Below are 16,768 nucleotides of genomic sequence, written 5' to 3' on the forward strand. Positions count from 1 at the left end.
CCTTCTCTCAACTCTTCGGAGGGTCATATTCACCCTTGATACAGCCGATCCTTATGAACTTGTGAATCCGGAAACTACAATCACAGTGTTTTCCTATGCGGTCTGCAGGAAACATGTGACGTACATAAGTCCACATTAAGTGGTGAAATAGCCCATTATAAGAAATATTTTTTCTCTTTACTTTTTTATTTTTATATTTACTCAGCATAGGCGACATATGACATATGATCATTATCCGTTTGCCTGAGTGGACAATAATCACCTTAAATTTATTTATTCCTTTGTTTTCTTCTGACAAAATGGAATTTTTGAAACGAAAGCAAAAAAAAAAAAAATGCGGGCCATTTTCTTGATTTTTGACCATCCTCTCCCTGATATGTGATATTTATTTATTTATGGGCAATAGCCCATATTAATACAATACGTACATGAAATGCAAAGAATATTTAAAACATGAAAAACATTGAAATATTAAACATTGACAATAATAAAGTAGTGACATACAGTATAAATTTTGATACCAGTGTTTGAACAAAAAAAAACAATATTTTGGATTGCACTGTATGACTGACGCACTTGAATGACTCATTGCACATGAAAAAAATACAAGAAAATTGACTTTTAATAACTTCTCTCCTTCTGAAGAATAGTGGCAAAGGAAGAGAAATAAAGAGTATTAAGTAAAATTATGCACACGAGTTTAATTTAAATTTAAGGCATAAAAAATGGAATTGCGGTTTTGCCAGGCCGATATATATAAAAGAAGTTTTAGCAAAATCTCTTTCATCTAAACCATCTATTCCTATCTCTNTGTGTGTGTGTGTGTGTGTGCGTGCGTGTGTGCGTGCGTGCGTGCGTGCGTGCGTGCGTGCGTGTGTGTGTGTGTGTGTGTGTGTGTGTGTGTTTCCTCCCTCCAGTAAACCCTGGGAGAAGGGAGTTTATTCTGCAGGTTCCTTACAAAGTGAATACATGCAACAACGAGCAGTGTTATGCATTTAATTACGCACATTTCATTCTAATGCTTATTTTTGTTAAGATGGCATTATCTTAGTTTGAATTACTATCTTGTACATTTTTATTTTTATTTTTTATTTATCAACTATCACATATATCTGCATTTGGAATCACAGAAGCATGTCCAGAACCACCCCCGAACAAAGCACTGAAAATCTGCGCGTAGACAGTCAGTCACCAATTCGGTTTTGTTTGGCAGCCACACTCCTCCCCCCAAAAGCACCCCCTTCGTAAATCGGTTTCTTGGTCCTTCAAAATGCGAGCAGGAAAACATGATCCCAGATTTGAGGGACTTGCTGAGCACACGTGCATATCTCGTTATCGATTATATTAAACCTATAAAGGTAGCTCTTAATCATTCCGCAGCCTTGTTTGAAAGGATGCTGCGAGAGGGGACTTTAATGTAGGGAAGTAATGTTTTGTAGTGGAACCGGTACCGCTTTTTTCCCATTCTTCGTTCCAAATTCTTCTGCACTTATCTTTGGCCATTGCTTCCACATAGCTCTTTGGTATCTTTGAGATATCACCGTAGTATTTCCCGCTGCTGCCTCTTTAGCCAGATGATCTGCTTCCTCATTTCCCTCTGTACCAACGTGTGCCCAACCCATCGGAACGAAACCCTCCATCCTTCATTTTTTAGGTGTTTCAAGATGTTTTTTACATTAAAAGAGTCCCTGTCAATTTGGTGTTCTGACTGAGTGTATTAAGCGATGTTTGACTGTATGTGTATTACAACTGATTTATCACCTGGTCTTACATTCTGAAACTGTATCCAGTCCAGTGCTTTCTCTATGCCTAAATTCTGCCTGATCATTGGAACACCAATCCGCCAATTTGTATTTCATCGATTGAATGAGTGAACCGTTGCGGTCGTAAACAGCTGCTGCACATCCCAGTTCCTGTCAGTCTTACTCCCATCTGTGTATATGTTGAAGTAATTGTCTTTTTGATTTTCTTCTTGATCAGATGTAGTTATCACTTCTAGTGTTTGTATGCAAGAGTGTGTGTCCGTCTGGTAGTCGGGACACGTGTTCCCATGATGACTATGATATGCCTCACAGATTTCCACTACTTCCTTGATTTTCAGGTATATAGGTTCCTCGCCAGCCAGAAGTCTGTTTATTAGTTTAGTTGTTTAGTCTGTTTATTGCCATGTATTTCATATATTTGGTTTGATTAGGCGTAGGACAAAACGACTTAATTATTCTCGAATTACACATTCAAGCAGCTTGGATCTACCACTTTAGAATGCAACAAGTTATGGAGGAACTGCAAGTCAATGAGAAATCTTCTATCTTCCAAAGAGAGGATACCAATTTCATTCAAAAGTGGACCATACTTATGAGGTTCTCTTTTAATTTTTAATTTAAGTGTTGCAATTCTTAAGAACTGTTTTGGACTCGTTCCAGAAACAAAGTAGCCTTATTGTAATAGGGGCCCAAACTGCGCAACCATATTCAAGGATTGGTCTCACATATGAATAATATAATACTTTTAAGGCTGCCTTACTGTTAAAGTCCACTGACTTCCTTGCAACAAATCCCAACATTTTCATACCATTAGTTTGAATTGTGTTTATGTGGTTACTAAATGTTAAATTCTTATCATGCCAAACACCTAAGTCTTTAATCTCATCAAGTCTTTATATTAACTAACTACAGCTATAATAGCTACTATAACTATAGCTAGCTCTTTCGTCTTCAGGCTGGAATGTTATTTCCATACCGCTTATTGTCAGACCAGACCCAAAAACCAAAAGTTGCAGACCATTCTTTTATGCACATTTGTATTGTACTAGGGTTTATCTGCTCAATGCCTTCTGCAACACAACAAACTCAAATTAAGATTTACTTTCGAAAAAATTTCTAATCATTCGTTATCCGTTCAGCGGGATTGTTGCCATTTCCTTTTCCTAAATGGAAATCGAAGATTAAAGCGAGTATTTGCGTACCGAATCATTTATGTTTTATCTCCGCTGGAATTTCCTGTTGTCCAAGCCCAACTTTATATTTGATGTAACATTTCAATCAATAATTAGTTATCATTATGCAATAATCGATTTTTTAATTTTGAAAAGCGAAATTTTGCCGTTCATTGTTTTATACATTTATCTTTTATGTCCATTATCTTCTGACCCTTGATCGTAATCTTATCGTTTTTTATCGTCCGGACAAGTGTTTCCTATTAATATCAAGCGAAAAGCGAATCTTTGCGGACCGTTGTTCCGAGTTTTTATATTTTCTTAGGTTATTCTCAGACCATATTTATACGCTTGCTGCCTATGGCTAACCGTGGGTTAGTGGACACATCAACCCACGTGGTTCCGGTGGTTTTTTTAAAAGCCCATTTGTAAGTACGTTGGGTTTCGATTTCAGGGAGGCCAGATTCGAACCTCTACTGTGATGAGTCGCCGTGTCAACCCATCATTGCGGCCATCGGCGCCCCAAACAACCTATTGTTTAATTTAATACATTAGAAACAATAATTATTCTGGAAAAAAAACAATCTCACGTAATTGTGAAGGAATCATGAAACTTGAAAGCGAAAATTTACGTTTCATTCTTTTAATAAATTCGCTTTGTTTTGTCTTTTGACTCATCTCAACCCAATTTTTTAAAATTATCATTTGTTATCTCTTTGGCTGAACTGTTGCCATTTCCTTTTCATAAAGTTAAAAAAAAAACTTGTAAAAGCGAGTATTTGCGGACCATCCTTTTACGAGTTCCCACTGTTTTCTGACTCAACTTAATGAAATATTTAATCTCATATATTCATATTGATATACCGATTGAATTAAATTTTTTTAACCAAACTAAATTTAATATAGTACCAAAGAAATATTGGTATGTCAACCATTAAACTAAGACCATTCGCAGACCATTATTCTTTTTTTATTTATCCATACTTGTTTTATTTTTCAACCAAACATAACTTTATACTTGTTATCAACATAATTATCATTCGCTATCCGTTGGGCTAATGTTGTCATTTCCTTTGTTTTTAAATTCAGTTTTAAAATATAAAATTCTCGGACTATTTTTCTTTTAAATCTATTTATTCTTGAGTTTTCTCCTAGTTAATATTAACTCACTAATTTAATACATTATATTTCGTTGTCCGATTGACCAAATAACTTCTTTTAATTAATTAATCGTTATGTCAAAAAGTCAGTGTCACGAGCGGGATTCGAACCCACGACCTTGGATAAATACGCCGCTGCTCTACCACTTGGCTATTGTGACTTCAATCCACTCGGACACCAACTTCCCTTTAACTTCCCTTTGTTAATTTTTTTATTATAATTTTTTCATAATTATTTGAGAACCACTCCTTTATCACCACGCCTTGACCAAAGTATTCCCCTCCAGCAATATAGTTGAATTTCCTAAGGCCATTTTTTTCCAAAGACTTATGAATGCAAAATGTGGGGGTGGCCTATGCTTTTATTGAGAAGAACAGAAACTTCCGTCCATTCCCGAAATATTTATATTATTGTATGGTATGGTAATAAGGATACAAAGACGCGGGGTTTGTGCTCTCTATTGCTGCCTTCTGGTTTATTGTACCTTCCTTGTTCCTTAGTTCAGTGCAATAGATTCTAATTCTTCTCCTTAGAAGTTCATTGAATGTCGCTGCAACAATTTGATTCCCTAAGTTTTTTTCGTATGTTAGGTTGAGCTGTTGCTTGGCATTCGAAGATGATATGGGTGGCTGTATCCTCCTCATTACATAATCTGCAGGTGGGATCATCGTTGCATATAATAATATGTAATTATTAATATATGTATTGTAACAATTTATAAAAAGCCGGTGGGTCGATTCGCGAGTACCGGTACGTGGAAGGGTTGGTATTGGGGCCCCCTGTCGTCAAAAATGCAAAGCGGGCAACGCGAAGCGGGTCTCTTCGTCGGCTGCCGTCCCGGCCCGGCGCCCCACCAGCGACCGGCGCCCCCACCGCGGCCGCCCGCGGCCCTCGCCGTCTCGCGTCTCGCCCACAACTCAGTCCCCCTCGGATAGCTCACGTCCCACACCTGGCCATGGGCCCCGATTCGAAAATGATCTCGGCTTCAGTCCGTTTCCGCGCCCCGTTTGCCATTTGTTGAGTTCTTCCAATTCTCATCCGGCCTCCGGCGTTCTGTTCTTCGAAAAGTTTCTTCTTTCTTCCTCCAACCACCCAGGCATGGAGACAACCAAACGTGCCAAAACCGGGCTTTCCGTCGAAGAGAGACAGCTCTACGAGCACAACCTGTCCAAATTCAAAGGTATCTGGGAAAGGTTCTCCACTCAGATAGGTATCGAAAGTTGCATTTTTCTTCTTCTTGTGTGTGCGCTTTTGTTTTTCCCATTTCAATACTCTAACCGTCCATTTTTCGAAAAAGCGTGCCAGATTTTTTCCTGGCGGTGATGTAACAGGCTCGAGGAGGTTTCAGTTTCCTTTTAACTTTCCCTCTCGTCGACTTTACTTTTCGAATTTTCCCGACCTAAAAGAATGTCTGTTTCTGTGTCTTCGAGGATCAAAAGACTCCTTGAGGGTTTGGTTTACCATACCGACACGTTTTGTAAATTATCGTTTTATTGATTACTAAACAATTTTGTTATTGAGCAGTTGAAAGGCCTCTTATCGTCCCGGTCCGCTCGTTCTCGCTAAAAACCAAAACAGAAGATAACGAAATGCAAAACCGCTTCTGAACATGGACTCTGGGTGATCGGCGATTAGAAAATTCCATGACAAACATGGATTTATATCTATATTCCAAATATAAACAAAAACTTCCATCAAAATCCGTATAAAATCTTGTTCGATGTTCAATTAAAATAAATCGTAATTTTCCCATTAAATTTTCTCTTTCTTTTTTGACCGACTCACTTCCTTGATTGGCCAATCTCCAATATTCGTCATTTGTTTACTGTTTCGATTTTTCAAACGTGTTTACATTTACAAAATGCATGGCTTAACTTTTCAACATAAGTCCGAGGCGTTATGTTTAATTTTCGAAGCTTATGCCTATTATGTAATTATGCCTCCTCAGTTATCGCGTTGTTAGTTTTGTTGATCAGAATGACGATCAAGAAGATCAGAACGATGATTATATTATAAACATAGATTTTTTGGTTTGAAAATGTTCAGTTATCGAATTAAGCTCGGTGTTTGTCAAAACTGTTGTCAATCAGTGAGAAAATCTCTGGTCAATTGGGTCACTAATTTGAAAAATTGTTCGTCGTTATCGTTCTATTAATCTTTTAAGACGAAATTAAAAATAAACTATGTTATGATGATAGGCTTAATTTTATGTTAAAATGGGCAAAAAGTATGTAAAATGCTAGGCTTATGTTTTCACCGCTGGTATGTTTCGTTTTCAGTTAGTTTATGAACAAATCTGTCGACAGCTATTTTTATTGACTTTTGTTAGGATCTGAGGGTAAATCTTTTGGAAATCTGTCTTATCGTTTGGAATGTTATCGAGTACCAATGTTGAAATTTTGTAAAACAACAGAAGAAACCTGTGCATTGTTGATAAGGTTGGAATCTAGTTGAAATGTGCCAATATGTTCAGTCCAAGCTAATAAATTTCTGGCAGGTTTGTAACAGATCGGAAGTTGTTTACTGTTCAAACGATTTTCCGAGGTTGTTGAAATTGAAAAAAATGAAGCTTTAACTGTATGAAGATTGTATCAAAAGATCTGATTAAATTCGAAATGAGTCCTCAAATTTTTGAACTGTTGCTAGGTTTTGAAGAAATCTTTTGACAGTTCTACTTTTATTGAATTGGTTGGGATTTTGAGGCTGTATATTTTTGGAAAACATCATCTGGACTGTTATCGTTCGCCACTATAGAATTCCTTTAAAACAACCGTAAAACCTGTGCAATGTTGATAACTCTGGAATCTATAGATCAGAAGTCAATTGTTTACTGTTAAGACAATTTTTCAAGGCTGTTTAAATTTTTAAAAACTAGAAGCTTAACTAAATAAAGATTGTACCAAATTTCTGATTGTTTGAAATGAGTCCTCAATTTCCGATCTCTTGCTAGATTTTGAATAAATCTTTTGACAGTTCTATATTTATTATTTTGGTTAGGATTTTGAGGCTGTTCACTTTTGAAAAAACAACATTTTGAATGCTATCGTTTGCCACTGTACAATTTCTGTAATAAAACATAAAAAACCTATACAATAAGTTGATCAAGGAAAGTTGATCAATCAATAAGGTTGGAATCAAGTTGAAGTGAGCCAATATTTTCATCCAAAACTAATCAAATTCAGGCAAGTTTATAATACCGAATTCATTTGTTTACTATTGAGAAATTTTCCAGTAGTGCTTAAATATAAAAAAAATTATTTGCTTAACTGGAGATTGCATCAAAATATCAGATGATATTAAAAATGAGTCCTTAAATTTCGAACTGGTGCTAGGTTTTGCACAAATCTTTTGGCACTTCTTTATTTATTGACTTGTGTTAAAATTTAGGGCTTTATTATTTTGGAAGACCTATACAATGTTGATAACTCTGGAATCTAGGTGAAATGAGCCAATATTTTCCGTCAAAACTAATAAATTTCACGCAGGTATTGGATGTCAAGTTTGAAATCAATTCTCAAATTTTTGAACTGCTGCTAGGTTTTGAACAAATATTTTGGCTTTATTTATTGATTTTTGTTAGGATCTTAGGGATTTATTCTTAGATAGGCTAGATTATAAGTGATGTGAGCAATTGTTTCGAGTCAAAATGCATCAATTTAAAATTACAAAATGTCTGGTTTAACGGTTTAATTTGGATACATATTTCATTTTGGAAGATTGTATCAAAATATATAATTTCTTTGGTAATCAGTATTCGGGTTAATTAATCTTGTTGATAGTTTTGACAAATCGTAGAAATGACGCAGGTCAATTTTATTTGTTGCCTTTGCTTAGGATATTAGGTCCTACTTTAGCTAAACCTCTTTATATTAAATGGAATTGTTTTATAGATTTGATTCTACTAAACGTGTAAAACAAGATTCAAAACTAAAGTTGTTGAAATTAGATTTTATGACAAATGAGCAAATTAAAAAGCAGCCAAAATGACCAATTGCAAACAGTTTTAAAAGTAGAAGGATGACACGTCTGTCATTGTTTTTATGTTTTTTCCCTGTTTTCAACATTCCACAGGTGTTAGTTTAGGTTTTAGCGTATAATGTTTGCCTATTTTAATTTTTCGCGTGGTCTTCAATAATTTACGAAAATTCCCCCATAGGTAATTTCTAGGATTGTTGTTACATAAAAAAATTAAAAAGTCCTGTTCGTTTTTCCCCATCTGTACTTCCTGTTTACAGACTACTTCAGGATTTCGTTTAGGTGGGGACTTATCACATACACTTCGCAATATGGGCATGTTTCACCATTAGACCATTTCCAGTTTTGAAACAGCTCGTAAATATTACAGTTTTTTTTTCTTTTTCTCCCGTATCGTCGAATTCATCCAAGCCAAAATGTTCTAGTATTTTTGGGTCAAATTTTACTGGCCTTCCTGACATGATTGGTCGTTTGTCCGAACTTTGATTTTCCAGGTCCGCTAGTTCTCGATGTACATTTTGGGTCAAACGCGTTTCCGCATTTCGTCATCTACAATTTGTTTCTGCTGCTCAGTATTTTTTTTAAAATGTACTGTTGAGTTCCATTTTTGCATTTCCGGTTTTATATAACTTTTTTTTCTTAAAGAAAGAAGCTCGTGGATAAAACAGTACTAATTTAAAATGTCTTTCTATTCAAGACAATCCATGTGAATAAAAAGGTTTTTCGTTAGATAAGTTTCCGTAACGCGTATCACCTCGGTTGTATTTCGCAATTTCCGCATGTTCATCCAATAAAGGATCCCTGGAACCACATGACCATTTCTATTTCTATCAAAACTTTTTTAAACATTATTTTAAATTTATTTTATATATGACACACTTTTCAAATTCAGCTTATCTTTACGAAACCGGTCTGTAGTTGTAGGTTGATAAACAGGCTTTCTTATGCAGTTCATCGAATCGTTACGTCAATTTCGTCCTCATTGACATTTGTGGTTGTTTCCAGTCGAATGTCGTCAGATTTTTCCCCTTTTACTTTTTTCCTCAACCATTAAGTGAGTTTACTTTTTATTGTCTCATTTTATAAATCTCGGCTCTTAGGGATTCGGCAGGGTGTCCAGATGGCTGAATTTCTCTTGAACCAATAACGCCATCAAAAAAACAAAAAATCTGGGTATCCCAGGCCCAGTTGACAAGCATTTTCTATCCTTTGCCGCAGTTCTTCGACTGAGGTTGCTGGGCTATGATTGGCGTAGACAATGTGTTTTAAATGGCCCAAAGAAAATAGTCAAGTCGAGTTAAATGGTTTGACCGAGGAGGCCAAAGATCGGGCCATGAGGCCCTATCCACCTATCCCGGAAGTGACGATCCAAATAACGTTTCACCTGCCCAGAATTCTGTGGGGCATCCATCAAGCTGGAGAATATTCTTTGACATCAACTAATAGTGTTAAACCTCTCTCAAAAAATTGATTTACTATGCCATTAGAAGTGAACTTGGATCAGTCCATGGGATGTATGGAAGAATGTTTTCTTCAGCCCCCCTCCAAATCAACATTTATGCAAGGAATGTTCGTCGCATGTCTTAACCAAAGCACTGATGTCCATGGACATGATGAAAGCGATACGGCTTGAAATTGTAAGTCCGGAGTATTTCTAATTTTACTTTTTTAAAAACCTAAGACCCTTCCAACATTTTGGAGAGCGGAATTCGGATTTTTACGAACGTACGGTAAAATATTCAGCTCCTCATCGAAATTTCCCTGCCGGTTTCTTGGTGATGGAAGAACAACTGATCCATATCACCTCATATTGCGAGCAACCCAAATAAACGTTTTGTGATTTACTCTGGGGCTATCAGGAAATTTCTGCAAGTACAACTCGACTGCCCGACGCATAATACCACCACTGTCAGTAAACCAGTCGTACAACTCGCTGTTGATCGGAAAATGTCCTCTTTGGTTCAGTTTGAATGGAATACTGACTGTAACCAACTATTGTAAAATTTATTTACTTTCAGGAATTAAAATTTGCTCTCACAATGTGAGTTTGACAAACAATGACCGATTGTAAACAATAAAGACAACTAACGTTTACTTTAGTAAAGAAGGAAATTATTGGAAATAACAACGAAATGCGTTTTTTCAAACTTTTTGCCCTAACTTCTTAATTTTTTGACCAATTTAAAATCCGATTCCACCAATGTTTTCAGCGTAAAAAATCCTTTAAAATGGTATTTCAGGATGTATAGTGCCGTATTTGAAATTTTGGTGTTCAACTGGGCCTGTGTACCCTGTATAACATTTCTCCGAAAAAAGTTCAAAATTTGAAACTAGACTAAAAAATATTACTCATATTTATTATTATTTTTTGATAGGTTCAAGAGAAATTCAGCAGGGCCATCTAAAAAGGACACCCTGTACATTGACGTTTGTTAAATTTCAAATTTTAACCGGATTTAAATGGAGTTATAGAATCCGATATTTGATAAATATTGACATTAACCAGACCAAAGATTTAAAAAAATTGAATGTTTTTTGTATATGTATGTATTAGATGTAGAGGCAATTTTCGGAGCCCTTTGGGAGTTACCATATTCCTTGATTTGTACCTATAGCACACCGTTGAGTCCTTGCTCATAAAAGAGCTTGATTAGTAGGCACGGTTGAATTTCTTCTACGTTTATGTTGTACATCCCAAAACACTTCTTCCTACGGGCAAAGGTGATGCCGTAGTTTGGTTGTAGATAGGTTGTTGTCTATTCTGCTTTTTTGTAGAATCTGCACGTGTCGTGTTGAGATATATTTCTTTAGATTTCCATTCAAACTGCAGTTTCCTGCCAAGAATCCCGTCAGGAAGTGTTTTCCTGCTTCCTTTGATGCATTCTTTTATTTATTTCCTTTCCAAAATTTGCTAGAAGGTTCTTGGATTGTTTGTATCCAATGTGTGAATTCCACTATTTCCTCGTGTTCAGTTTGCCTTTTTGTTTAACACGCTCTTGGTAGTGTGAATCCCTATGACACAGAACGGGAAGGGGCTTATCAGTGGTATAGCAGCCGGTTTCCTTTCAAGGGCGTCCGATCTCTCGTTGCTTTCTTCTCCCACATGCCCTAGGACCCAGCAGAGGGTTACTTGGTATTACATACCTAATCAATAGAGTGCAATAGTGTTGCAGTTCAGTACCATCTTCGTGTTGATGATGTTCGACATTAGTGCTTTGATAACTGCTTGGCTATCTAAGCGATAAGTGATAGCCATATTCTTTTTTTCTACCCTTTGTTCAGATTGAATTGGGTTTATCTCTCGATTGCTCGCACTTCAGCATGAAAAATACTGGTGTATTTTGGTTCCACGACCATATGTATCGGTTGAAATGTTTTGTCAGTTCGATTAACAGGTGGAAAAATACCTAAATGAGAACTTTCAGTTTAAACAATTGATAACATTTTAATTAAAATTAATTTCTCTGTTAAAAAACCTATCTAAAATTATTCGTTTAAAAGGGTCAATGACCTATAAATCAATGGAAAACACTTAAATTTTTATTTCCATCCCGGCTCTCCAATTTTCCATTTTTTTAAAATTATTATTATATAACCAAACTATGGGTGAAAAAATAAACATAATGGAGCTTAATTAATTGAATATTTCTTCTATCAGGGTTTTTTGTTTTGTGAGTATTATCATTATTCAAAGACCTACCGGTTTTCTTTTAAAGTGAAGCAATAAATGTTTTATTGCTTTGCGTCATGTGCTCAAAAATTTACGAGTTCTCTAGTATAAATAAATTTACAATACAAATTAAATTTGCTACTGTACTCTCCTCAGTTCTACTTGCATACGATGACCGTAGAGTTATTATTGTCCGTTATTGAAATTGTAATGAATAGTAGCTCATATCTGTATAAAAAATTAATATTTCTTTGAAAATTATTCAAAAACGTAGTATAGCCAAATGTACAATATAGATTATAAAATCAATTGGTATCGCATTTGATGACCTTTGAAATCAATCTTAAATGTAAATATAGTGTGTCAAATCTTGAACGTGATATAATGCACACACACACACGTGCGCGCGCGCGCACGTTTTTTTACATAATTATTGGATCCGTAGGTTTTAATAAAAACATAGGAATATAGAATTCATCTCAGCTAATGTCAAAATAAATGTAAATCACTAGTTCATGCTCGATAGAACCTTGTACATAACAAGAAATTTTGACAAATGGCAAAAAGGAGGGAAAATTGAAAAGGTGGGTTGAGGGTCGCGATAGCTCAAGTGGTAGAGCAGCTGCGTATTTAGCCGAAGGTTGTGGGTTCAAATCCTGCTCGTGACACTGACTTTTTTATCTCAACCAAAATCTTAATTAAAGATTGAATAATTGAAAAGAATTTATTGGGTCAATCGGACCACGAAACCTAATAGAATTAAATAAATTATTTTCTTATTCACATACCATTCCCTCAGTGATGGAGTACTCGATGTTCCTACATCACTGTTTTCACCATTATTTTACTAACCTAATCAAGGGTCGTTGGCTATGTGCCATTATTGAACCATCGATCCTCTCAAACTGCACATTTACCCTAGTAAATACATTCTCTTCCAACATACTAGGGACCCAGATATTCGGTGGCATTCCTACGCGCTGTCTATATGGAGCCAATTAATTGCTTCCTTGTTTAGGTGGACACATAACGAACAGCCTTTCTCTGCATGCCGGACACATATGCGTGCATAGTCCCAAAAACATTGAATATGTACGAGCATTATTATTATTACGAATCATAAAACTTGAAAATCAAGTGAAATGTAAAGTCTTTATTATTTGTCATAATATTATTATATATTTTATGGGATGTGTTTATTATTAGGAGCATAATAAATTGTTAAGTAGTGCAAATAGAACCGTTACATTCCTCGGTTTAGTCGGTTACAGGTTGAAAAATATACCATCCGAACCATTTTAAGATTTAAACCTTTAAATAGACTCATAAATTCCAAGACGGTATATCCCCCAAAAAATATCCTCGTACACCATCAATCTCGTGGCTGGGAACTTACGAGCCTTTAGGCAATCCTGACTATCACAAATTATCTTTATTATACACTGAATCGGCAAAATGTAAATATTTACGTCGTAAGTATGAGAAGAGCCGTCGACATGCGATTAAGCGGTGTCGATAGTGGCTCCGCTCCTTTTTTTTAACGATGGGATATTCAAAACAATCACGATCGTTCGGTCAGATCTGACCGACATTTTCTCCGTAGTTGCTATCTCCGAGAAATCTGTTCCGCTCCCTCAGGACATTCCTTAAAAGTGAACATCGGCATTCCTCCCAATTCATAAACGGCCGGCTCAACAATCTTGGGAAAAGTTTAAAAATAAACGGTTTTCTTCTAAGGCTGTACGATTTGTCAACTATTTCCTGTATGAAAATATCGTATACACTTTATATAACTTTTCGCTTAAAACTTTTAACGTATTATATTTATTATTATAATAACGTAAATATATTTATTTAGAGAAAAATTAATTAATGTAAAAAATGTCCTAATGGATTAGCTAATAACCCGCGATCGAAAATGTTTAAACCGTTGTACCGACGAGGTTTAAACTCAGTTTTCTATTGAACCAAGTTCAACTTAAAAATAGCCTTTTTTTATTTCATCTTGAACCTAGTTCAAACTATAAACCTCGCTCAACATTGATCGGCCATCGAGCGTGGTTAAAACCCAGTTCAGAGTTAAGGGATGTTCATTTCATAATTATTACCTGTATGCCGTTAAAGATTGAATTTTTGATGAACAATCAGTTTTCGTTTCCACGTTTCAATAAAAATTGATCAACATTTGACGTGCAAATTATTGAATGTAATTTCGTAACTTCAACACTTGCGGTTTTCCGACCAGTTTCCTTTCCCCCCCTATTTCATGCCTGCTGCACCAATTTGGTATAAACTCAGTTTACTAATGAACCAAGTTTAAATTAAAAATTGCCGTTTTTTCATTTAATCTTGCACTAGTTTACACTGGTTCACCTTTTCGTGGGTAAAACCTAGTTCAGAGGTAACGGATGTTAATTTCATATTTTCTCTATGCTGTTAAAGATTGAAATTTTGATCAACAATCAGTTTTTCTTCCACGTTTCAATAAAAATTGATCAACTTTTGTCATACAAATTATTGAATGTTCTTCTTAGGCATAGAAATAAAGCATAAAGTCTGTTCTGTAACTTCAACACGTGCGGTATTTCGATCAGTTTCCTTCTTTCTTTCCTATTTCATACCCGTTGCGCCAAGCCCCAGTTTACTAAGGAAACAAGTTCAACTTCAAAATAACAGTATTTTCATTTAATCTTGAACCTAGTTCAAAGGTTGAACCTGGTTCAACTTTGAAAGGCCGTCGAGTGTAGGTAAAACCGAGTTCAGAGTTAAGGGATGTTACCTGTGTGTGTTATTAAAGATTGAATATTTGATCAACAATCAGTTTTCTTCCCACCTTTCAATAAAAATTCATCAACTTTTGACTTGTAAATTATTGATTGTTCTTCCTTATATATATTTTTTATTTTTCTAGTCAACAAGCCCGGCAATTTTATTTTTTACAATATAACAATGGTTTTTCTTTCGAATATTTATTTGTACTCATCAAGTCACGTGATCATTAGACGACGAGGTTCAGTAGAACTTGGTTCAAATTAATGAACAAGGGTCCGGTGAACCTAGTATAAACCGTGATCAGTGCAACCGGCCCTTAAACTTTTTCTGAAATCTGAGAGGACTAGATTCTTTTGAATTTACAGTTAACTGACTGCATTGATTCCGGTGTGCCCCAAGGCTCTCATTTGGGGCCAGTATTGTTTCTGGTATTTTTCAATAACGTTGGATCAGTCCTTAACGACACATTTTCACTCTTAGCTGACGACCTAAAAATCTTTCGCACAACTCCTCATTTGAGCTGAATAATTTCCTGTAGGAGATCTGAACGCTTTATGGTCTTGGTTTGACATTAATAATATTAAATTAAAACAAAATAAGTGGAAGATTATAAGATTTTTCAAGAAAAGGGGCGCGAAAGAACTTGACTTGTTTGTTTACAAATTGAACGGTCATCCCATAGACGAGTTGGTTCCATCTCACGCCTTGCAATTATTTTTAATAAAAACTGCAATTTTTGTGATCACCTTGAGCAGTTCAAGAAAGCATTTAATTGATTTTTTTAAAGGTAGACAGATTGAACAAATGTATTTACCATAAAAAACGTCCACCAATCATTTGAAGTATGCAACCCATGTTGTCTCGCCCGGATCAAACAGCGGGTCGTGGGTTCCAATCCCGTACGTGATAGATGCATTTTCATCTCATTCAAGACCTTAGATAAAAAAATAAAATTAATGTACAAATAAGGTTGCGTTTGTTTGAGCTTGATTGATACTTGAAATTTGTGTGGGGTTTCTTTTTTTAAATTAACTTTAAAACTACAGCCCATGTAGGTTTTGGGTTTGTTTGTGTGGTTCTAACTAACTGTCTATTTGTTTGCTGTTTCATTTTTTCTAATATCTTAGTACTAACATGTGTATATTTGTAAAATATGAATTATTAAATAGGATTTTTTTTATATTTTACCTAAAGACGTACTGTACTTCTAGTACAAAAGCGCTCACACCATGGGGAAAAAGTTACTTTCGACACCTTTTTTAATATTTATTATTACTTTTACATTTTGGAATTTTATTATATATATTTTTGCCCGTTCTGAAAGTGAGATTGAACTGCTCACTTTATCGCTCGAGCATTTAACTGTAAGAAACAAAGACTGCCAACCTTGTTTTTGTGTTATCTAAATTGAATTGTGAGTCAAGTAGTAATTTATTCTTGTTGAATAACCTAGATTTCAAAGGTTTTAAGCGCGGTTTAATAATTTACCGTGACAACAATAAATTAACCGTTTGACTTAATTTTTTATTTTTCAAATTTATGGATTAAAAATCAAGCTATCTAAAGCTAATAAATTGTCTGTTTATTATTCGGTCTAGAGGCGATAAGATAAATTAATTTATTCGTTGATTTTTATCTATACTTTACTACTTTTTTTATATTTTATGGAAAATCTACGCAGTGCAGATTGTCAGATGTTTGTAACATGGCAATGTCAGCTCGTAAAGTTAAAGTAAAGAACTCGAACTTTAAGAACTTTCACGTCGAAAATTAACTCGAAAACCAGTCCTTTGAAAAAATAAATAAATAAATAATTGCCTCAAAATTGCACTCTGATTAAAATTTTAAACTTGAATGGGTGTAACAACGCAATAAAATTTTTTTAAATTATTTAAATTGTACAACAAAGTTCGTAACTTCTCTGCCTATACAAGCGTTTTAAACTTGGAGCGGGCAATAATTTTTTATTGTAATTGTAAGAAGAAAGATTAACTTTTTATTTTCATTACTTGAGTGCTAATGTTCAATTTTAATTGTTAATGCGTATAAAAAATTGTACAAAAATAATTGTTTACTTAGCGTCATTTCTTATTTTACTTTTTACGTTACTTTTTCCTCATATCTGTTAAAGATTACAATTATTTTTGAAAAGGTGTTATTTAAATGCCATTCAAATTTTGGACAGTTTTAAGAGATGAAATATTAAAAAATCACAATAAAACAATTGTACAAAAAATTAGCATAAAGCCTTAGTA

At 35.0% G+C, this 16,768-nt stretch overlaps 1 protein-coding gene across 23 annotated transcripts in view; it reads left to right on the forward strand.

Annotated features, from left to right (window-relative positions):
* LOC106672032 (microtubule-actin cross-linking factor 1) overlaps window positions 1-16,768 on the forward strand; it is a 156,139-nt gene that overhangs the window by 55,054 nt on the left and 84,317 nt on the right. For 14 of the 23 annotated variants that reach the window (XM_024228200.1, XM_024228204.1, XM_024228215.1 and 11 more), the window contains exon 1: window positions 5,009-5,306. The exons of 4 other annotated variants lie outside the window; for them this stretch is intronic. In XM_024228200.1, coding sequence (XP_024083968.1) covers window positions 5,195-5,306 — 112 coding nt within the window. In that variant the 5' untranslated portion in view covers window positions 5,009-5,194. Of the gene's footprint in view, window positions 1-5,008; window positions 5,307-16,768 lie in introns of those variants that run through there. 5 more of the 23 variants (XM_024228205.1, XM_024228207.1, XM_024228214.1 and 2 more) reach the window with 2 other exon arrangements.

This window comes from Cimex lectularius, unplaced genomic scaffold (genome assembly GCF_000648675.2).
Source record: "Cimex lectularius strain Harlan isolate CLEC.00 unplaced genomic scaffold, Clec_2.1 scaffold170, whole genome shotgun sequence".
Taxonomy (NCBI): domain Eukaryota; kingdom Metazoa; phylum Arthropoda; class Insecta; order Hemiptera; family Cimicidae; genus Cimex; species Cimex lectularius.